This window comes from Curcuma longa, chromosome 7, assembly GCF_044706935.1.
Source record: "Curcuma longa cultivar G26 ecotype Majalengka, Jawa Barat chromosome 7, ITB_CL_G26_1.1, whole genome shotgun sequence".
NCBI lineage: Eukaryota > Viridiplantae > Streptophyta > Magnoliopsida > Zingiberales > Zingiberaceae > Curcuma > Curcuma longa.
The window spans coordinates 7876503-7900223 of NC_133867.1; the positions used below are offsets into that span (position 1 = coordinate 7876503).

General features: G+C 37.9%; 4 protein-coding genes, 1 long non-coding RNA gene and 1 other non-coding gene across 6 annotated transcripts; all 6 read right to left on the reverse strand.

Moving 5' to 3' along the window:
• Positions 1–710: 710 nt before the first annotated feature.
• On the reverse strand, positions 711–7466 carry LOC141831800 (OVARIAN TUMOR DOMAIN-containing deubiquitinating enzyme 12-like). The gene is made up of 10 exons (XM_074719201.1): positions 7352–7466; positions 4768–4938; positions 4503–4576; positions 3782–3836; positions 3622–3696; positions 3251–3324; positions 2947–2995; positions 1913–1997; positions 1044–1100; positions 711–955 (listed from the first exon to the last, which is right to left on the reverse strand). Exons 2-10 carry the CDS (start codon positions 4930–4932, stop codon positions 909–911), a joined length of 681 nt encoding a protein of 226 aa, XP_074575302.1. The 5' UTR covers positions 4933–4938; positions 7352–7466; the 3' UTR covers positions 711–908.
• Positions 7467–8060: 594 nt separating this feature from the next.
• TRNAL-AAG (transfer RNA leucine (anticodon AAG)) lies at positions 8061–8141 on the reverse strand. The gene has a single exon. It is a non-coding gene; the product is annotated as a tRNA-Leu (tRNA).
• Positions 8142–9720: 1579 nt separating this feature from the next.
• Positions 9721–11295, reverse strand: LOC141831801 (uncharacterized). The gene is made up of 2 exons (XM_074719202.1): positions 10898–11295; positions 9721–10530 (listed from the first exon to the last, which is right to left on the reverse strand). The coding sequence occupies exons 1-2, from the start codon at positions 11040–11042 to the stop codon at positions 9857–9859; spliced, it is 819 nt and encodes a 272-aa protein (XP_074575303.1). The 5' UTR covers positions 11043–11295; the 3' UTR covers positions 9721–9856.
• A 4700-nt stretch (positions 11296–15995) lies between these two features.
• LOC141831802 (uncharacterized) lies at positions 15996–18384 on the reverse strand. Its single transcript, XR_012602085.1, has 3 exons — positions 18167–18384; positions 16328–16457; positions 15996–16241 (listed from the first exon to the last, which is right to left on the reverse strand). It is a non-coding gene; the product is annotated as an uncharacterized LOC141831802 (long non-coding RNA).
• Positions 18385–19988: 1604 nt separating this feature from the next.
• Positions 19989–20372, reverse strand: LOC141832107 (glutaredoxin-C5-like). The gene has a single exon (XM_074719590.1). The coding sequence runs from the start codon at positions 20370–20372 to the stop codon at positions 19989–19991; it is 384 nt and encodes a 127-aa protein (XP_074575691.1).
• A 1984-nt stretch (positions 20373–22356) lies between these two features.
• On the reverse strand, positions 22357–23373 carry LOC141832374 (uncharacterized). The gene has a single exon (XM_074719874.1). It carries the CDS (start codon positions 23246–23248, stop codon positions 22643–22645), a length of 606 nt encoding a protein of 201 aa, XP_074575975.1. The 5' UTR covers positions 23249–23373; the 3' UTR covers positions 22357–22642.
• Between the last annotated feature and the right edge of the window lie 348 nt (positions 23374–23721).

The window sequence follows — 23721 nt, forward strand, 5'->3', positions numbered from 1 at the left end:
AAATGACGAAAGTGGCAACGCGATCATCGGGCTAAAATGCCCGAAACCCGGTAGGAATAAACCGATCCGTGTTTGGCCGAATTAAATAAAATAAATTAGATAGTGAAGTTGATTAGGTAGGATAAGTTTAACAAATTATTTATATTGAAATATATTTTTTGACTGCGAGAACTATTTTTTTTAAATATTTTCATTAATTAGGTGTAAGCTGTTTTTATCACAATATTTGTTAACGTGAGTCTACAGCATATTTTTTTTTTCTTTATGCAAGAAGGTGAAATTCGTTACTTTAACGGTCTCATATGATCGGTCATACAACCATCTGTAAAGAAGTAAATCGAAAAACTGTAATTGGTCATGTCACCCCAACGGTAAATCAAAAAATTATAATTGATCATGTCACCCCAACGGTCACACACGATCGGTTCAACGACCATCTGTGAAGAAGTAAATCGAGAAATTATATTTAATCATGTCACACCAGCGGTGCCACACGGTTGGTCCCACGACGATATATGAAGAGGTAAATCGAGAAACTGCAGTTGGCCACGACGAAGAAGGGTATTGTCTCGACTTCGCCTGAGATTCAAATCCTTGTCCTCTTCTACAACTCTGCTTCATCATCATCAACTCAGCTATGTCCTTGAGACGCTTTAATTGAAGCTTGAGCTGAATTTGCTATGCTTTATTTTGGAATGTCAGAAATTGTGGGACTACTTTTGCTAACAGAGATACAAAATAATACAAAGAATGGCATTAAGAGTACCAGTGTCATAGTACAAGTAAAGAATACAATCTGTGAATAAGTAATAAAACGAGAAGCAAATTATATGAAAAATCAAAATCAGTGGATTTTTTATGTGCATAGCCATCCAAATGGTTCTCCATCACTCCCAACATAGAAGACCTTAGAATAGCCAATACTTCTTTCTAGGCTTGGGTTGCATAGTAAGATCTGTAGAAACAATTGAATGCGAATGTTGTTAGTAGACGGCAGGAATGTAAAATACAATCTCAAAATGGTTGATTGATTGATCGATAACCTCGTAGTTCGTAGATGGAATTATAGTGCACCTCGGACCAGAAACTCAGCCATAGCTCTGGAATATAAAATAAACAAATAAATAAAACATTATGCACAAAGAAATTAAGGCAATATTTGTGGCATTCTGAGGAAAAAGAAAACTGGACAAACTTTTGAAAATGAGCTTTCTAATCCACCTACTTCCTAGATATCTTTTCATATTTTTCTTTAAATCCTAATCTGTTCCATTTCCCTGAGTCCATGTCTCAATCCCGAAGAAGACCTTCCTGCATCAACACCAATTGATGGCAATATGGTATAAGAGTCGATGACTGAGCTGTCTTTGCTTTGCAGGTTCCTGAGACGCCTTCTCAATGAATGCCTACAACTGGGAAAGAAGAGGACACCAAGAATGGAGTTCTGTACCTGTTCCCTTATGGTAGGAGTTCTAATGTTAAAAGTTCCAAGGCAGATAAGATGGTTGAGTGTAAGATTAGGCCCGTCTTAAACAAACATGGATACTCATTGAACAACTTTGTATGATTGGCTGTCATGATTACTTTTTGATCAGCAAAACATGACTATCAATTTACTTTAGCTCTGAAGAATCAGAGTCTGGATGAGCACGGTAGATACTGTCACATAAGTCTGTGAAGCCCATTACTCCGGCTCATAGGGTCATTAGATAGCATATTAATTCAGGAACTATTATTTTTCTAACAAAGCTCGATTAGTAGCGCAAAATAATGTGATAAAAAAAAACACTTTTGCAGGCTTAGCAACAGAAAACAAACTTCACATTTTTCTAATTAATTTATCATAGTTAGTGTACTGGAAAGAATAGTGCAAAAAAGAAGCAACACTGCTAATAGAAGTATGCAGAATTACCTCTTTGAGGTGCCTGATTTTGTGGCATAATCACAATAAAAGACGTATCTCTAAATGAAGTTAAAAGGCATATTTTTGCTTGAAACTGCACATAAATAAACAAAATTATTTTTTATCAATATGGATTAATGCACAAAGAATCTAGAATAACTTACAGAAATTGCTCATATTTCAACTAGATCTTCTAAGAAATATTTTGGTCAAAAACAAATTCTCAAATCAATTAGAATACAAAATCAGCCAAATATAAAAAGAAACAGTATGTAGGTGGTCTTATTGCCAGAACTATGATAAAGAGTGTCAATCTTAAGTGTGCATAAACATAATTCCACATTGATCTCACTCATTCAGTCATTCTTGTCACACAGGGAACAAAAGGAACAGTGGTGTGGTCATAATTGTTTGGAACAAAACCAGAGAGTACAAAATAGGGATGGATGAACTAGTGACAATCACATTACCACATGTGAAATTCAAATAGTCATCCATGAACTCTTAATAGTTCACAGATGGTCGTGGAACTGATCGTGTGGGGCCGCTGGGTGGTGGATTTCACCTTTGCTACAAAGAACTCCTAACAGTTATTGTTATTTCTGTTAGCAGCACTATCAATTGGCACATGTCAAAGGGGCAAAAAGTTCACTTCATGAGAAGCCATCCGTATCAAAGATAGAAAATATCAACCATCCATATAAGGATAAAAAAATGAAAATTTGCCAGTACATCATAATATAAGCAGGCTCTGATAAGTTCAGAGTAGTTAAAACTTGAAAAGAGTCATTTGAGCAGCTAAATTCCTGGACTGTTCCAAGAAAGAGGATAAGATTTGAATTTCTAAGCATTGCTGACTCAAAATTAAGGTTCCTCATAGAAGAATGTGTCAATTCATCTTTCAATCAATAAACATCTTGTCAGAATATGGCAGGTGCTAATGCTTGAAAAATAACAAGATCAGCAAGAACAAGAATGTATCAGAACATAGTAAACATTGGTGCAGAATCAGTATACATTCAAATGAACCAAAATCTATTTACCTTATCAGCTGCAGCTTGTAAGGTAACATGATCTCCCCATTCACCAGATCTGTATAATAGTATTACGTCAATGACCTATACTAGTAGCTCATCCATAAAGAAATACAGAGAGAATTTTTCATTTTTAAAAATATTTTTTAAAAGCAAGCAGCTAGCCACTAGGCAGACACCACAAGGCATAGTGAGAACAAGATGTGGGCAGCCTTTAGCCTGGTTCATTTTTGACATGGTTAAGCCAGCACTTCCTAACCTCTAAATCAATAAAACACTGAATCAAAAATGTAAATTAGTGTAAATGACTTACTTGGCCATTTTCTTATAATAACGCTTGTACTTCATGGGTACATATCCTTCATAGTAAGAGCGGAACTCCTTAAGCTGCATTATAAAATGATTAAAAAAAGAATGTAAGAAATCATAAACCCCTTTGTTGTTCCTTTGAAATACAACAAAATTAAGATAACCTAACAATTTGGATAATTAGATATCAATCAGAATTTTCTATCAAATATAATATTTTCTAATAAAAAAGGCTTTAAAGTAGAAAAGTAGGTACTCTTCCATGAATAATAGAATGGCATGAGCTACTCAAAGTTATAGAAATGCCACAATAATCCATAATGATAATAAAGCAATAAACCAAATACTATATAAACAGAATAAACTTAGTCAAACCTGCTTCACTATCTCTTTACGAACATGCTTGTGATATTCTGCAGACCTGTATAGCTGATCTGAGAGTGCACGAAACTTCCATATGAAGAGGACATCAGTAGGAATTGAGTCTTCCTAGATCATATGTAATCACTGAAAAAATGAAGCACCAAGTAGATACCTGACAATTGCCATCCCCGGAGACCTTAACTTCATATAGGCCATAAACATTTAACCTAGCATAGAATATAATTGTCAGCGTTAAATCTAATAAAACAAGAAAGAATTACAACTTATCCTATAATTACACATATTTTTTGGGTGTTAATCACATATATGAACTTATATAAATTTTCAATTGGGCTTGTCTGTCAAAATAATTTAATAAATGCAAACATAAAGCTGACTTTGTCATCCAATCAAACATTTTTAATTTAAAAATATATTATTACTTTAAGAGGGCAAAGTTTCTTTCCTTCCCTCCTATCTACCTCTCTCCTTGCTTCTCTCTTCAACTCTCCCTCTTCACCCAAAGTTTCTTTCTTTCCCACAAATCTTCCTCCATCCATCTCTTCTCACTTTCTTCCTAGGAAGCAATGACCATTGTCCTTGTTTTTCTCTGCCTTGCTTCTCTCCTCTAACCCTCTCTCTTTTTCTCATCTCCCTTAGTGATGCTGCCCCTTTTCCTTTCTTTCTATCTACTTTTCTCTCTTACTCTCTAGGTTGTCTCCCCTCCTTATAATTTAAAGTGGGTAGCATATATCATGGAAAAGAAAACAACATTATAGTAGAGCTTATAAGAGGTTTTAACTGGAGGAAATTAGAAAAGCATGCAATACAAGCATCACAACTATAAGCATCTGTGTGTAGCCAATTAAAAATTTCCAAGAAAGGAAAAGAACCTCTGAAAAAGTCGCTGGTGATCTAGACTGGCATCACTAAAGCTTGGGAAGAATGTATTTACTCGTGGCACATGCTGCCAGAATATCAAATGTTAGAAGTTTAAAGTTACTTAGGAAAAACTAGTTGAAACAAAAAAGACAAATATCAAACATACATGCAACTTCATCTGCTTCCATAATGTTTCTATACATAAAAGTATTCATAACCACAATCAAACATCCACTAATTAACATAGTACCCAAAAAGCAAGAAACAACATCATACAGGCACTGAAGACAAATTGGAAAGGCGTCTAGCAATAGCATTGTCTAAGTTGGCATATTCTTCTGAGAGAATGAGTGCAATCGTCCTATCATCCTTGGTGTCATTCTCATAACTGTTTAATATATTTGTTGAAGGGCCAGCTTCATTCTGATATATACGTGCCATATGCACCTGGAGAATAAAATGGTTTCAGTATGAAACAAGCACCTTTAAAACATAGACCATGAGATAATATGATGAAAAAATGGAAAATATACAATCTGTTCATATTTTTTTCCTTTTTCCTATGAACAGGTCAGGAGAATTCACCATACAGATGAGAAATGAAATGAAGTCAAAATATAAAATGGAACAACATATTCATGTTTGTTAAAATGACTGCTTAAAAAAAGAGAGTTCTATGGTACATAATTTCTTCAGTAATTTAATTGCCAGGTAGCTGGCTGGGGCTGAAGCCTTGCTGTTGACATGTAAAAATGATAAAGTAACCAGAATTTTGAGAAAACAGATATGATATAATTTCCAAATGACTTTTACAAAGTGGTAGCAATCTTTTATTGTTGATTAGAAAACAGATACGATATAACTTTTATAATTTTTTTTCTTTTTCCTATGAACAGGTCAGGAAAACTCACCATACAGATGAGAAATGAAATGAAGTCAAAATATAAAATGGAACAACATGTTCATGTTTGTTAAAATGACTGCTTAAAAAAACAGAGTTATGATATAACTTCCAAATGACTTTTACAAAGTGGTAGCAATCTTTTATTGTTGATTAGAAAACAAGGATTACTAGATCAGATTAGTCAACATCAGTTTAATTCTCTAAATATTCTTTTAGACCTAATTTATAAATTGCCAAACTACAGAAAATACATATTGTTACTTGTATAATTTCACCAAGGGCCAACAAACTTCTCTTTTGTTGGTAAGCGCACAAACAAGCTTTGTTGTTGACATGTTATAAAAATGATCAAGTCCCTAGAATTTTAGAAAACATTATGATGTAACTTCCAAATAACTTCACAAAGTACTAGCAACCTTTTATTGTTAATTATAAAAGAAGAATTACTGAATCAGATTAGTCAATACTAGTTTAATTTTCTAAATATCCTTTTAGACCTAATTTATAAGTCGCCAAACTACAAAAAATACATCTCGTTGCTTGTCTAACCTTAACTAAGGGCTAACAAACCTCTCCTTTGTTGGTAAGTGCACAAACAAGCTTAGTTGTTGACTTCTTGTTAAAATGATCAAGTCCCTAGAATTTTCAGCAAGCAGATATCATATAACCAAATAACTTTTCCAAAATGCTAGCAGTCTTTAATTGTTGATTGGAAAACTAGAATTAAAGGATCAGATTAGACAAAGCCATTTTAATTTTCTAAATATCCTTTTAGACATAATTTATAAGTTGTCAAACTACAGAAAATGCATCTCATTACTTGTTTAACATTTACTAAGAGCGAATAAACTTCACTTTTGTTGGTAAGGGCACAAACAAGATCTATTGAACCAAGATCATTATGTTTCCACTCTTTTGAGCCTACTTATATATCAACAAACCACTTTTCAAAATTGTGTGATACAATCTGCCTACAATGTTACACTTAGGATTCTTCAGGTATGATGCCTAAGTTACTACCTTCCTCTAATACTTTTTAAACTAAGTTTCATATTCCTACCCCACATATCTTCTAACAATTACATCATCTTCTTGTGCTGCTTCAAAGGGACTTCTAGCTCTAAGGTCAACTTATTTGGGTAGATAATTCGGTGAATGAATTGGTGGGCAGGTGGGCAGCCCGGTGCACGACCACCATGCGGGATCCGGGGAAAGGATCCATTGTACGCAGCCTTACCTTGCCTTTGGCAAGATCAGGATTTGAACCCGTGACCTCTAGGTCACATGGCAGCAACCTTACCGTTGCGCCAAGGCTCCCCTTCCTGGTGGGCAGGTGGATGACTTAAAAATTTGATCAGGGTCTTTGTTTACGGATGAATGGGCTAGATGGATAGAAAATCGAGTTGAACTTAATGGCGTTTGTTCCATCATTTTGATCTGGTTGAATATCACCGAATGGATTAGCGGGAGGGTGGATGACTTAAAATTTGATCAGAATATAAGAACACGGATTTTGTTTGTGCAATTGGGAGGCTAGAGTTGGATACATCACTTTAGTATGTCGTTATGATAATCAAGATCCATCAACCCTGCTACCCACCCAATCAAACAAAGAAGAGGACAGATTCAAAACTTGCTCATTTTGCTTATCCATCAGCGTAAATAATAATAATAATAAGATCATCATTATCAACAACCCTTGTCTGTCCCAACTATTTGAAGTTAGCTACACGAATCTTATACCTCCGATCTGCTTTAGCTCCATGACCCATAACATTACAAATAAGCATCCTCCGGAACAAACTATTCATCCAGGATATCAAAAATATTCTCCACGAACCGGAGAAGGGAGCGAACATGGATGCTCAAACTGGAAAACTACGAGATCCCCACAATCGACAGAAATTGAGAGAGGCAGAAACGAAGGAACCATGAGGATGAGGAAGACGAACGAACCACAAACTCGAAGACGAACCCCGATCGATATGGCGACAATATCAGCAAGCAAAGAACAAGCGCTGTTCCGATCGCCCTCTTCTCCGTCTCTCCTCCTCCACCTTCCGGCGTTTGTCCCGTGCCACAGATGAATGATCCTACTCGATACTTGGGTTATTTTCGAATTTATCCACAAAATTCAACGCGTTTTCTTGCTTGAAATTTAACGCGCTTTTGGATCGTGCAGTTCACCACGAAGTCCATATTTGTAATTTTCACTAAATCCAAACAGTGAAATGCAAAATGTACCCACTTTAATAAGCATTTTGATGATAAAAATGGTAGAAGCATTTTTTAAAATAGAATTTAGAATGAGTTTATCGTGTACGATTATTAAATCCATGTCCCATTTTATGGCTTTCAATACATTTAACACGTTGCTTTTAAAAACAATTAATCTATCACGCAACTACAGTTTATTTAAAAACGATTTTTTTAAAATAAATTTATTTTATTTAATAAAAATGAATAGACTTTCAGAAGGAAAAACAAAACAATAAGATGAATATTAAAAATTATTTTTATTTCAATTATCTGGTTTTTATCAACTTTAATTGGGCCGCCTGCCTTGGTTGGGCCGAACTCAGGTTCACGAGAGGATTTGAACCAACTTTAATTGGGCCGCAATCCTTTAACAAAATGAGCCCATGTAAAAAGAATGATAAAATGATGTTGAGAGTGGGATTTGAACCCGCGCCCTTTCGGACCAGAACCTTAATCTGGCGCCTTAGACCAACTCGGCCATCTCAACAATTGAATTTAATCATGGATATGTAAAATAGATATATATATTATTAATGATCTAGAATAGGAACTCGCTATCTGTAACAGGTTACTCTGTAAATTTAGCAGACCAAGGCAGGTCCTGTTCATCCAAATGTTGAAGATCTGAATGCCTCGATTTACACAATTCAGTAGTGGATGATGATTCCTGCTGACCTCTGCTTTGTAATCTTCCTCTCTTGTTTTGCTGAAGTCTAACTTTACTGCAGAGTCATCATAGACCAGGCATATTCTCTGAACAAGAAAACAAAATGGAGGGCAACGCATTCACAGCACTCATTCTGGCACTGAACAGAATGCAGAGTTCTGTGGTCTCCTTTCTCATCCATTCTTCTTCTTCTTCTTCTTCCTCTCCATGCAGTTGTTTTCTATCCTGCAGTGTGAACATCATGATAAAACAAACACAAACGTGTTTCTCACCACCAAACTAAGTCAGCATTCTCTGCCTGATGGATTCCTGTAGGTTTATGTGTGTTTAGCATGGTCGCCCTCTCCAGAGTCAAGTTTTTTGGGTGGCAGGCCACCGAACACTCGATGATAGGGATTTGGCACATTACTTGGCGTGCAGTATCAGTGTTTGGGGAAAGAGATTTTCTTGATGTGGACTGGAACTTGAAAGCACTGAGTTCATCCTCAAAAAACTTTTGAGTAGGTTACTGGCACAGTGTTTTTCCTTTTTATTGCCTTTTTTTTGGGGGAATAGATTTGATTTGATAGGTTTTGTATCCCTAGAAGATTATAATATGGAAAATGTGTTTTATTTCTTCATATTGGTTGTCGTTATCAATCATCGATCATGTTAGTGCCAATTATTTGAAGCTTGACTATACATAACTGTTGTTTTCTTTGGAACTATGTAGATTTTAGTGATGTTTGAGCTCTCGATTATTCCATAGACACATGATTGCTCGAACGATAAATTATTAATCCATTTGCGTATTATAGTCTCTTGAGCCAATTACTTCAATTTATCCAAATAAAATTATATCATCTAACTTGAGTTAGACCTAATTTAAATATAGTCCAATCATTTTATTAATTAGTATTTGGGTCGACTTGGTGGGTCACGAGTCCACTTGTGCGGTTTAAATATGCTTCAAACCCGGGAAATTAATTATTCGTAGAACTTTCCAGAAATGGAGTTAATACTAAATTAATGAAGCAGTAAAATGTGTCTACGTGACTAATTAAACTACCTTGTATACGTGGAAATGGGATTATAATTGATTTTTTTAATTAGTTGTTCTGTTAAATTAATATTACGATTTCATAAATTAATTAAGAGGTAGTTTGACTAGACTAGTTTCATTGGTCCACGACTTAATCAGCATAATTAATATTTTGACTGTAGTTTTCCTTTTTGCATACGTTTCTGTAAAAATTTCATTTTGCACCATATTTTTTTAAAAAAATTTTCATTCTGCGCCCTATATATTTTAAATATTATTCCTTCGTTGATCGATCATTCTTCTTCAGCAAAAATGCTAAGATTTCTAGAACAAAGGTTTATTATTCAGATATTATATGTAGCAAATAACAATGGAAAGAAAAAAAATGCTAAGATATTCTGTACTTACGAATCCATCAAACAAACTAGCACAGTCCACTGAACCAATAAATCAAACACATTAACTTCAGCAACTCAATGAAATCGTAGCTTCGATCGATCACTCGCCGAATTATTCATCGACGCTGTCTGCTATCTTTGTCCTTTCGCTCGCCATGCGCCCATGAACTCGTACTGGAAGAGGAGGAGGACGACGACGAAGAGAAAGAACTCATGTAACTACTATAATGAGAAGAAGAAGAAGAGGAGGAAGAAGAAGAAGTGGAGGAGGAGGAGGAAGAAGCTGATGGTGATGAGTAAAAACTGGTGAATTGAGGATGAGGCTGAGAGGAGAAGCTCAAGAACTGTTCTTGCAAGTAAGGCTCGATCGAAGGCCCGCTCGAGGAGAACGAACTGCCGACGGCGTACGTTAGCCCCGCGGCGGCGGCCGCCGCCGCCGCTTGCTCTTCCGCTGTGCTGCTCTGCAGCAGCTGGGCGTACTGCAGGAGGTCCGGGTAGGATGCCGGCGGCGGAGGAGGAGGAGGGAGAGGAGGGATTGGAGGTGGCGCCGGAGGAGGGCGCTGGGCGGCGAGGAGGTGAGCGATGCGGCCCTGGACGCGCTCGGGGAAGTTGAGCTTGGCCTTGGTGCCCTTGAAGCGGAGCGCGGCCTCGTCGTAGGCGATGGCGGCGCCCTCGGCGGTGTCGAAGGTGCCGAGCCACACCCGCGCCGCCTTCTTCGGGTCGCGTATCTCCGCCGCCCACTTCCCCCACGGCCGCTGCCGCACTCCCCTGTAGTGCCGCCTCCGGCTCCCTGTTAACATCGAGCAGTGTTAACACTGGGCGGTTTCATGTCGCCTATTATTTATTTATTTATTTTTTATTATTATATTGATTTGATTTTTAAACAAATTTATTTAAATTTAGTAACATTTATTATTATTATTATACATCAAAACTTATAAATAATATGGTCTGTTAATAAAATTATTATATTTATTAAAATGCTAATATAATATTTATGTGCATCAAAAAATAAAACGATTAAATTTCAACTACAAATGAAATAACTATCAGTTCTATAAGTTTGTCCTGAATTAACTCGATCAAGGTGCAATTTAGATGCTTAATTTAATTAAATTAATTAGCTCAAAAAAAAAAATCAGAAACTAATAAAATACCTTCTTCTTGGGCTGGGTGGGGCGCTGCTTCGACCGCAGAGGAGGAACTCTCCACCGCCCGTGGCGCCGACCCGCCCGCCGCCGACGGCTCGCCTCCTTCCTCGCCGACGCCGGAGCTGATCACGCGTGAGAGGGCCGAGACCATGGCGAAGGCGTCCTCGTCGGCGCGCGCCGACGAGAAGGCGACGCGCCGCTCGCCCCCTCCTTCCTCGGCCTTCGCCTCTCCCTCCTCTGGTTGGTCGTCGGGAGGAAGAGGCCTCTTCCCATGCCGCCGATCCACCTTCAACAGCTCTCCTTTCAATGCAGAGGATGAAATATAAATATTAACAGAACCACAGCAACAGAAGCAGCGGAAGCGAAGGATGAAATGGGTCGCGATATATAAGATTAAGCACAGGCGGTCGTGTATAATTTTAGGTAGATGGAGAAGAAGGAGAAGGGATTTTAATTTAATCCATTTCATATACAATTTTCCACTCCTATTCTCATTATTTAAATAGGAAATATTTTCATTTTAACCCTCAAGATTTACTTAATCGAATTCAAAGATTATACCCTATTAGTTTGTTGTGTATCGGTCGCATCTGCTGTGCTTTAAATGCCCTCCACACTATGGCTAATTAAGTAGACTCGTGCCGTGTATGCCTTCTATTTCACAGCTTTAATATGTACAAACAATTTATTTTATACTATATTTTATACTATTTAGAAAAATAAAATAATGCTTGTCTACTTGCGCGACACGTGTGTCCTACGTACACTTGCCCTTGCATGGTTTTTTTGGCGCGGTCCTTCGAGGTCCATGCAAATACGTCCCTATGGCTTCGGCTTTCGGGTCACACAACGCTCCATTTGACCATTCTAGTTCTGCCTTTGGATCATTTGGACCTTATATATCTGTTGGATTTCTGAGAACAAATATAATGGATAATGTCAAGCCAATTTCATTTTTATATTTTAGCAGGAGATATTCCACAGATTATTTTTCATTATTTGAAACAGAAGTAACAAGGTTCGAACACAAATAGAGGACGATTATCCAATATCACATCATTAAGATACAACTAAGTTTGTTTATTTAATATGCTAGTTGATACGTATAAGTTAATGATTCTATGACAAGTATGCCTAGGACTAGGTTTTTCTTGTAAGTCGGTTTCTAAGCTAGGGTTCATCTTTACTCAACCTTAGAAAAAAATGTGTACTTGGACTTTTGCCAAACTAAAATCTCAGACCTTGGAACAATCTACTGGGATTATATTTAATGTCAACTGGACTATGTGTTGGAGTATATATCTGAGTTAGCTTGGTTCGCTTGGCTGTGTTAATTGACTTGCTTATGCAATTCACTCACTAAGACACTTGGCTGGAATATTTTTAGCTTCTTAATGTTCTTTTCCTCCTTTTAGGTAATAATTAAATGCAAGAACTATATATGTGGCTTTGCTCCTTGAGAAAGGAAGCATCTTGTTTCATATCTATCTCAGGGACATATCTTTTTGTGCTGCAAATCTAGAGGTTTGTACTATAGATATATCTATCTCATCTTAAGATGATAATGATACCACACAAAGAGATACCATCTTAAGATTGATCAGCTAGACTCACCTAATTCAATTTTCATCCCACCTACAATTGTTACCCAACTCTGGATATAGCGATCGATACCGAAACAAGAATACCATTTGTGGCAAGCTAAGGCCTACTGAGCCAAGATATCATGGCTCACTTAGGTGAGACCCATAATTGAGTAAAATGCCAAAATTAGCTGTGGTCCTTGCTCCACATACCTAACAAAGCAAATGAGTTGGTTGTAAGGAAGGAAGAAGAAGCAAGCCACATAAATCTAACCAGTCCTAGTCAACAGATTAGAAATAAGTTGCCTTCCATCTCATTACACCTAAAGTTGGCACAAGATCCAAAGAAATTTTTTAAGAGGGAGTTTCAAATGAATTAATTAGTTGCAAGTCAAAGTTCTCTTTGTATCATTGAAAAGTTCAAAATAAAGCATGCATGTGTTATACTTGAGACCACGATCAAGAAACATGTTTATGGCTGTCATTAAGGCAGACTTAAAGGGATTGGTGGTGACTTTTGTGGTCTGTTCATGCACAAATTGTCATAATCAAACAAAAACAGTGGATTTAATTTGATGTGTCCCATGGCATGAATTGAATCGAGATTTAATTATTAGGTTTTATGTCAACGAGAAGATTTCAAGATAGTGGTTGAGAAGGAAAGTTTTGAATTGGTTGTGAGGTCAAAAGAGAAGAATTCAAGAACCAAACACGCAAGAAAGGTGAGGACAATGATATGCGTGTATTAGAGATATTAGGCTAATTAATTAAGATTGTTGATTCAATGCGTTTAGTTTTATAATGACACTTTATGTTTAAAATTTTATTATTCGAGCCCTAAACAGATGTAACATTTTCGTTTTTCTAAATTTAATATGGTGGTAGAATAGAGTTCCTTTCTGCTTTTATTTAAAAAGGCATATTTACTTGAGCGGAGGGAAAGAAGAAAGAAATAAAGAACTAACTTGGTATCAGAACCATCTCTTTAATAGAGTCCCTTTCTACCTTAATTTCTAAGGATATATTTAATTGAGCACAGGGAAAGAAGAAAGAAATAAATATGAAACCTTGACACAAATCAAAAGAATTTCTACAAGCAAGAAAGTTTGAACAAAACAATGAACTTGCAAGAAGATAAAGATCTTATTAAAAACTTTTTCATGCATTCTCCCCAAGAGAGAAAATTAAAAAAAAAACAAGGAAAAGAAAAGATTATCAAAGTGCTTGAATGCATAAGTTGTAGCCTTGAAACTTATTCAAAATCTTAGATGTGCTTTAAACACTTAATAGTAATGAACCACAGTGAAACCTCTCGAAAATAGTGTAGATCAATGCTCAAAGCATCTCCAAAAGGCCTTATACTATGCTTCAACATTCACTTCCAAAAAGTTAAAAATTGTCAGCCCTAGTCCAATCGATTAGATACACTAAATGTTGGTTCTAATGGTAACATCTCCAGTCAAATAAAAAGAATTTCAAATGATTAACAATCATTCCAACCAATTGGAGCTCAAATAGCAACTTCTGTCGCCTAGAAAATAGCCTCTAGTTGACTACTAGTGTTTTTAGTCGCCCTGTAAATTACCCTACGTTTTGGGATGAATCATCCACAAACACATGACTTGAGAACATCCCAGAACACTTCAACAGAACCAAGCTCTAGGTACCTAGCTATCACAATATTAATATAATCAAACTACATCCCAAAGCAAATCCAATGTTACAACATCATCAAGCTTGTTGATTATCCATTAGTTTGAAGCTTCTCAAAGATCTGTACTCAATCTATGAATTCTATCATATAAGCTTGATTACATCAAACTCCAATTGTCTAGATAAATCATGCACTCTTGATGCAAAAGATCACATATAAATGACTTAATCACATCGCCAAAATATCAAAACAGCATGGTTAAATCTAATCATAAGAGAGGAATTCAATGTCCCAATATAAATTTTCACTGGCCTCAAGTTACATTTGTTCGTGCAAAGCTTCACAACTCTTCCTAAGATATATATTGTTGATACCACCATATCAGTTCATATAGATCTCATATGACTTCTCCTTGCGATAGCTTATCTAGATCACTTTGTTGTTTGTTTTTATTTTATTTGTCTTGTTCTCATGATATCCAATACACATATCTCTGATCTTCTTAGCTTTATCTTCCCTTAGATCTAATATGTAGATTTGCCACTTATAGATCTTCTTCCTTTTTTTTTTTTTTTGCTTCTACTCAATTTCCTTGATCTTGTCTTTTTTCTTACCTGCCATTCACTAGCTAGAAATGGAGAAAAATATTGAGTTGTGTTATCCATGTAGATTCTAGATGTTTCTTAATTACTAATTTATTTTTATTTTCATAAACCATTATAATAGCTCGCCTTGGAGATGAACGCAAGTTATTATGTTCTATGCTCTTTTGAGCATTATTAGGGTATTAATTTAGAGTTAGTGACTCTCCATGATGTGGATTTTTAGCCTAGGTTGATTAAGGGTTTATTTGAATTTAATTTGAGTTTGAACAGGACACATCTAATTTGATTAAGGGTTTGGTTGGGTTCATTGGTAAATCAGTTTGGTTCGATTATTTTTGAGAAAGTATGTCATGGGAAGGGAGAGGAGTCCATAACCTCTCATCCTAATCACCCACCGCATAAGAGAAAAAGTCATTCGACCTCTTCTAACAGATCAAATCAATCCTATCTCTTTGTCTTCTTCCTCTCTGGTCCCCCCAACCCTTTCTTAATTCTTTTTCACAAGCCCTCCATTGCGTTTTTTCTCTATTTTGCTCCTCCCTTTTTTTTACCAACATTAGCAACAAAAAATGCATAGGTCATTCTCTTCTTTGTTTTTGCGAGTATATAGTGAGTTTTTGACCCAACATGTACTTTGATCAATGTGTCCTCCCATTTTGAAATCATTGCCTAGGGAAAAATTTGAGGATTAATTCAATCATTTTTTTGTGTTGCAATTCAGTTATCAGAACAACAAAAATAATTTCTAGAGGCAGAATGGTAGATTGATTTCTCTCCTAAAACTATTTTTTGAGACAAAATTATTTTTAGAGATGGGATTAAATTTGTCCTAGTAGTGTCACTAAAATTGTCTTTCATAAGGCAAAGTTGTCATATCATGTAACTTCACGGCAATATTACTTAGGCAAATTTGACTAGAATTCTTCTTCTAGGGGCATGTATCCTTGTCTCCATAAGGCATATTATCAATAAAAGCTTCACTTTTAGTGACAAAACATTCTTGTCACAAAATGTTATCCTAAACATAAATCTTATTGTCTCATAACATCCTGGCTTGCCTTAACAAATGTATTTTCTATAATCCTACCTCAAACATTGAACTTAATTTTATATTAATATTATTTCAATTAATATCCATATCAATTATAAATTTCCTATTAAAATTTACACAAAATATTGTAATTTAATTCACCACACGTTTAATAAAAGTTTGATAAAGGATTCAAAATTGATCAAAGTACATTTAAAAATACATCAATTCATCATCCAATTGATAATATTAGAAATGCTTAAGTATTTAGAGGAAATATATACAACACACCAAATTTGATCAAATTTTTTCATCTGATTTGGTGAAGTTGCAACAAAGCAAACTTCAATCACGAGGCTCTTGGTCAATGATTAACTACTTATAATATTTTTGCATGACTTTTGAGGAGGTTTCATTGATATTCACCTCATCTGAAACTCCTCCAGCTAGATTTGTATGTACTTGAGCTATTTTTTTCCTATAAAAAAATAAAGAAGGCCATATTTAATTCAAAGTTCATAGATGATTAAATGAAAACTTAGTTTATTTTATTTGCACTTTCACCTTAATGCTTGTCATTATTTCTCCCTGGTATAACATTCATAAAACATCTTCACATTGGATGGAGCCTTACCCATGTGTTTTGTCAAATCAAAAGGGTAATGACCTCACTCATCTGTGTAGCCTTACCCATCTGTGTAGATAAAAAGCATCATCATACTTAAAACTATTTATAACAAGAAAATAAATTTGTATAAAATGTGAACTCACTCACTTTTTATTATGGAAAAGCTTTTCTTATTATGTGTGTTGTGATTGGTTGATTTATTTCTATTTGAACATTATCGAGTAAAAGATTAAGGAGATCTGACCTCAAAATCTAATACCCACCATACAAGGTGAATGATAGATTGAAGCACAGTGAAGAAGAGAACAAGTAGTATACATTGGTGAGAGCAAGAGAACAAGTAGTCCTAAGAATGTAAGAAAGAAATGAGACCAAGCTAGCAGGAAGGGCGTGAATGTAAGAAGCAAAATTGTTAAGCAAGTAGGGGGAACTTCAGAAGTGAAGAGCACAAGAGTGATTTAAACACGAGGTAATTTCTCCACCACTACAGAGAGTATTTAGCTTGAGAGATAGTTGTTATGTAGTTGCTTTGTAAATTGATTCTTCCATACTGATCAATAACTGGAACTTAGTGTGTTAATATTTAAAAGAGATTTCAACTAATTCTTAGTGTTTCTTGAATTTTTTTAGTCCTGCTGAGGGAAGGGATTTCTTTTGCCTAAATCTAATTTTCTAAATTAACCAAATATTTTAAAAGGGTCACAACCTTTCTCGAACCAATTTTTTAAGAGTTAAATTCCTTACCACAACCTTTCAACCAGATTTTCTTAACAATAAAAGGGTTTCCTAGTTCATTTTCTTTTTGACATCAAGAAATAAAAAGAAAACCCTAGTTTTTCCTTCACTTGCTCTGAGTCTTCTTGCACAGAGAATAAGATCACTTTCATGTTGCGTTTGGAAGTACACAAACAGCACGGGTTCGTTGTCAGATCTCAATAGGCTGTTAAACTCTTTGCACCATTGGAAAGTAATATTTCTTTAAAAAAGTCACTTTTAACTCATATTTTGCAATCTTTTGGTGGTATGTTCTATATGTGCATTTAACCATTTTCCTATTGGATTTCAGGTTCCATGGTAAAATGCATCTGTCGTTTTCTGTTTTTCAACTTGCATAGAGTTTAATGGAAGGAGAATAACATCCATAATAGTCAAACCCCAAAGTTGGGATTAACACGATTTGGTGATGATTATATTAATCAATTACTGGTTCTCAGCTAGGCAATCAGCGAAATATGGTTTGAATTTGAATTCCAACTTCATACTCAGAATTAAGGACAAGGTGAAGAAATAATTTAAGTTCACCAGTTTTTTCTTTCCTTGTCTCAAGGAAGAATAGTTCCTTATCATGCAAATCAGCTTGCCATCTGATTTCATATTCCAACTTGTTGCAACTCACTTTCATCCACAGTTGGTTTCATGTTTCCCACCCCGATTATAGATGATATTGGCATAATTATATACAAATATTTCATTTCACTATAGTCTCAACTCAAAAACAGTTAACATCCTATCGAGAATGAACCGCCTACTACAGACTCGAGATCTACCGATAAAACTTAACGAGAAAAGCATCTAATCGCTATAGGATACACTACTACTTTAGGAACAAAAATGGGGCAAACTACTTATCTGAGACATTTATTTCCCCTCCCTATCAAATCTAAACGATCCGAAATCCACAGAGATACGAAACAACAGAAAAACAAAAACAAAAAAAAAAGACAGAGGTAAATATCTAGGGTTGCAAGCTGAGAGATCTAGGCAGGAGAACCAACCTCGATCTGGATGAAAGGAATACGACAGCCTAGAGTCTTGGAATATCTGTCGGAGCTATTCATCCCGGCGCCAACGGCGGTGCGATGACCGGTGTCGTGTCCGTCTTCCGAGAAGCAGTTTTCCATAGGAAGAACTCCACCCACTCCGAACGAGACGAGGAGGAGGAGGAGGAAGAAGAAGAAGAAGAGGGAGGATCGGAGGAAAGTTGTGCCGAAGGCGGCGGAAGCATTCGGAAGAGATGAAGAAGTAGAAACCAGCAACAGAAGCAGGAGTGGGACAGCCAGCGAGCACTAGCGACTCTATCAGGTGGAAGATTGCCTGTTACAAATAGAGCACAATTCACCATTTCCACCATTTAGTTTCCTTAGCAAAACTGGTCCCCACTGTTTCCTATCAAGAATGGCCAATTGGCTGAATCCGACTGGAACTGGGCAACCACAGAGAGAGAGAGATAGAGAGAGAGAGAGGAAACTGCGGTTTCGTGATCATTGAATCGGACGCACTAAAGGACTGTTGCGGATTGCAAATATGAAACTAACCTTTTTATAGAAGTTATTTACCGACCGCTGCCACTCCCCGTGGTATACTGGACCGTCCCGATTCGTTGCGGGCCGAGCCGTGCCGTGGTCCAGCCCAAAACAATCCGCCGTCGTGTCCTACACGAATCATAAAGTGATCTAAGCGGTCGAAGTTATGAGTATCAGAAAGATTTAAAAAAAAAAAAAATAAATGCTCTAAAATAAATAACTACCTTTTTAAAATACCCCTTAAATGCTCAAGGAGGTATTTGACAGGCTGAAAGAAGCCAAGGACAGAGAAACTACAAGAGGCAGAGATTCAAGGACAGTGAGATGTCGTCTCTGATGTAAACGTTACCGTTCTCTATTCGTGTGATCGTGCTAACACAAACAGCTATCGCTAATGTTCATGCGAAAGGAGTAGAGGCCCTTCACGCGATCAGGCGTGCAAGAAGGCACCGCACGGTAGTTTCGCTACCCTGTAGAGGATCAATAGCCTCTGTGTAGGTTTGCTTGTGCAACGGCAGGCAAAAAGCTGCTGCAGCCCGAGCTGATACTGCTGATGTTTGATCTTTGTTTGCAGTATCAGCTCCATTCTTAGCTTCTTGCGAGGAAATCAGGTGGGTACCCTTGTAAGCGAACTTTACCATCATGATTGCATTTGCATGTGTACGTCTCCTGTGTGATGCATGATGTGTAGTTCAAAAAGTTCATTCGTATTTGCTGTGAAAACATGATTTGCATCTCATCTAAGGGTTACAATAGACCAGTCGAAACAAGTTTTAAATATCAGCTGTATATAAACGAACAATGGTTCGACTTCTCAGGCATCGATCGTCGCCGAGACTCGCGCCATGGGATCACGCGTGCGTTGAACTGGCGGCATCGGGACGCGTGGAGGCCTGCCACTGGTGGCAATGGACGACAATCCCATTGGCACATCGACACTCTCTCTCTCTCTCTCTCTCTTGCTCTTTTTTTTTTTACAATTCCTTTTAATTTTAGCAGATTGGAAGATCTTTGTATAAAAATGAGGATGATATATATTGGCAACCAAAGCGTTACACTGTCACAAGATAAAGAAAAGCTTGCATGCATGCATGGATGCATGATGCACACGTACCCAAAATAGAGGACCCGATTAAAAACCCACTCCGTCCTCTCCTCTCAATCTCTCTGTCAAATGACTATGTAGTACGTAGTAGATTATATTAAATTGAGCTCACACACTTGCTAGCTAATTAACAGCATTAATCATAATTAACAAATTAATCGATCGTTGATGTATACGATATATTAAGAACTAGAGCCAGAGAGCGCCGGCTTGCTTGAGGAGGGGGACGAGGGATCCGTTGATGTGGGCGGCCATGACGCGGTCCATGGCCCCGACGAGCTTGCCGCCGATGAAGACGACGGGGACGACGGCGGAGGGACCGTGGCAGCCCAAGAGGCGCGCGAGGGCGCGGGCCATGTCGTCGCCGTGGGGCTCGTGGTCGAGCTCCACCACGGCGGGGCTGACGCCCATGCCGCAGAAGAGCCGCTTCACCGCGTGGCACATGCAGCAGGTGCTGACGCTGAACACCACCACCGCGCTCTCCGACGCCAGCCGCTCCACCCGGTTCAGCCCCTCCATCGCCGCCGCCATGTACCCCCACGCCTCCGCCGCCACCGCCGCCTGGTACTGCATCCTGGCCAATTAAATTAAACCTCACTGCTCGCCTGAAGAAGGAGATTTAGTTGAAGACTGACGCTTTGCTTGTGTGTGCATGGAGCCGAGTATTTATAGGAGAATTATCAGATAAACAACAGCGATGAAATAATTCATAAACATAAAGAATTTAAAGTGTGTAGTAGAATAGAATAGAGTACGTAGGGGAGGAGTGGAGGCTTTAGCAGAAGGAAATGGACATGTCGGGCAAATGCGGCTCTTCATGTCCTTCTTGTCGGGTGGGCCACTACGTACGTCATAGACATAGCCGTTAAGTTTCTGTTTTGTCATTTTTCACGCTCTCTCGTCGTCAGATTTATGCAGCAGACAATTTTAAAAAACACTTAATTTGGAAAATTTCGAGTTAATCGACTGCTTACACAAGGCGATCGAAACGGGGCCGGTCAACTGGGGGACTGGCCCATGGGTCAAGTAGGTCAACGGCGGAGACAGGGTCGTATCAGTGCGCGAGCACGTGGGAAGCAGGCGGGATGATGGTGTCGGCGACGAACGCGGCACGTGGGCGGGAGCAGGGCTGCTCGCTCGCCGCGGCCCGAATTTTAAAGCGAATTCCTTTGCATGCGCACGCTTCTCGACGCATGCAGGCTTCTTCATGCCAGCTCTTGTCTCGTCCCCCTGATCTCTCGTCTCTCTCTCTCTCTCTCTCTGTTTAGTATTTTATAAATTAATTTCATTCGTGAGGAAAAAGGCAATTAGTTAAATAGGATATATAAATAAATGTGATATTCCCAGTTCCCGAACGAGGAGAAGAAAAAGAGCAGCAGACCACGGAGAAGAAGCCAAAAGAAGAGAACAAAATTGTACTACGTCGCTCGCGGTGTTTCCCAATACCTCAACTCTCTCTCTCTCTCTCTTCTCTTTTTCTCCTTTGTAAAGGAGATAGATGGACGGCATGCTTTGTATCTCTTGGATATATAGCTAGATTGCCTTGTAGATCCGAAAATAGATTGTTATGGTTTCAAGTACAAAGATAGCACATGAGCTTTAGGAGAATTTTACAATTTACCAACAGTAGATTTTATGATTATGCTCGTTCAAATGCTTAGACATCCAAAACAAACATGCTTTTGTACTCACCAAAGAGGTCTTTTAAGATTTTAGATCACTTTAATGATGGTCTTATGGTCGATTTTGGAAGTATCAATGGCGACCTATCATGCATTTTTAGGGGAAAAGAATAGTTTAATGATCTTTGAATTTTTGAGAGGTTTTGTAATTCTCAAAATTACAAAGTAATAATATAAATATCTTAGATAACCAATTTGGCTAGTCAAGAATGATCCAAATAGACCTAATTTGCCGAGTTAATCACCCAACTTCGTTGACCCTAAACGGTCTTCCTAACCCAATTAGCTAGCTCAGTTTAACCAACCCGATCCTCCAACCAATTAGCTAGTCCTACTGATTCACTCATTTTATTTAATTACCTTTATTCAAATTTTGAGTTGATGTAAGCTTAATTGTATTGATGGCAAATCAGGAGCAACGTTCAACATGAACGATCTATTTATGTATCTATGTTATCTAAACGCGCCGAGCAAATCTAACAGACCAACGCCATATCTATTAAGATTCTCAGAGAATCTAGCAAACGAGGATCCAACTCGATTAAAACCAACGAGGTTAACTTATTTATTTACATGCCATCAGGCCGAATGAGCACAGTTGCTCATGATTACCGTTAGGAGAGGAAGAGGAGGCACATATAATTATAACTAGAAGGTGTCAGCGTAAATAAAGATTTGTGTTGACATGGAACAATCATGGTGTGTTGGGAGAAGATGAAGGATTGGCTCTCGTGTCAGAATTTCTTGTTCCCCGGTCTGCTGATGAGGGTGAGGGAATGGCGTGCACAAAGCCAAAGGCAATTGATCATAAGTGTGGTGATCCTTAACAATTCTGATATATAATGAATGAAGTATATTTAAAGATCGATCTTTTATATGAAATTGTAGAAAAAGTTTAAGCAGGGACAAGCTCTTGGATGATCCAGCAAAACCTGCATTTTGTGGATGATCTTCATGATCTCCCGGAAGACGACAACATAATTGTGCTAAGAGACATCGAGTCCGTGCATGAGATCAACAAGATCTCAGCAAATGTTGTTTTTGCAAGAACAACTGGTTCTGTGCTTTCCGTGGCACGATCATGAAGATGAACATGCTCGTTTTTCTTTCATTTTATTACTTGTTAAAGATTATTTGAGAGTAGTCAAATCTTCCCACTTTTCACTCGCAACAGATGAGCATCCTGGCTTCGAGCTTCCTCTGCATATTAACCATGGCGATGAAGTCTTCAACTCTTTTGTTGAGTTCCTCTGCAGGCAACCATCCTTCTTCTTCTTCTTCTTCTCCTTCTTCTTCTTCTCCTTCTTCTTCTTCTTCCTCCATCACATCGTCCACCTCACTTTCCTCATATTTCTCTTCACTTGAAGCCTCTGCTTTAACTATTTGATCTGAAAAAGCTTCCTTCTCCTTCACCTCCGCCATGGCCAAGCTCTGCACGCTTGGGATCTTCATGACATACTCCTCGTAGAGCCCCACTCTCTCTGCGGGATTCTTCGGAGCCCTCGAGCCGCCCACGAGAATGACGATTATAACATTGGAGATCATGAATATGAACCTTGGCCCAGCGGCCATGGCGCAAATTTCTGGCACGCGAACGAGAAAGAAGAACTTAACGGAGGAGAAGAAGCAGGGGAGCCAGTTGGGGCTCGACATGAAGAGGCCGAGCAGAACCACGCGCAGCACGAATTGCATGAGCACTCGCAGGAACTGGGAGCCGTTCCTGTACCTCTCCATGGCTTCGAGCTTCTCCTTCTTAACCGAATCCATGCCTCAAAATTGGGATACAAGGAGCAGGGGAGGAGAGGGCTTGAGCTTGGAGGAACCGGGAGAAGCATAGAAAGCTATCGATCCGACTGAACATTTAGCAGTGGTAGAGCAGGTTTAAATAGAAGGAAAAGGAAGATTTCAGAGGTGATGGGATTCTCACATTGGAGCTCTTTCTTCATATTATTGGGATGCCATGGCAGAGGGAATATTTCTTTAAGAAAGCCATGAAATCGGTGTCTTCTAGTTGAACAAAAGAGTGTCTAAGGCAAATTATTAGCGAATTGATGTGTTCAAAAGGTGCATCATCTAGAGCTCCAGTGTTTTCATTCGACTTTCTTATCGCTTTTACCAACCTACAGTTTGTATGTTTCTGTTGATCAAGAACAACAAAACGTGAAGTAGGAAACGAGAAAAGAAGACAATCCAAAACTCTGTGTTTTCTTTGTTGGTGTTGCTTCATTCCCATAATTATT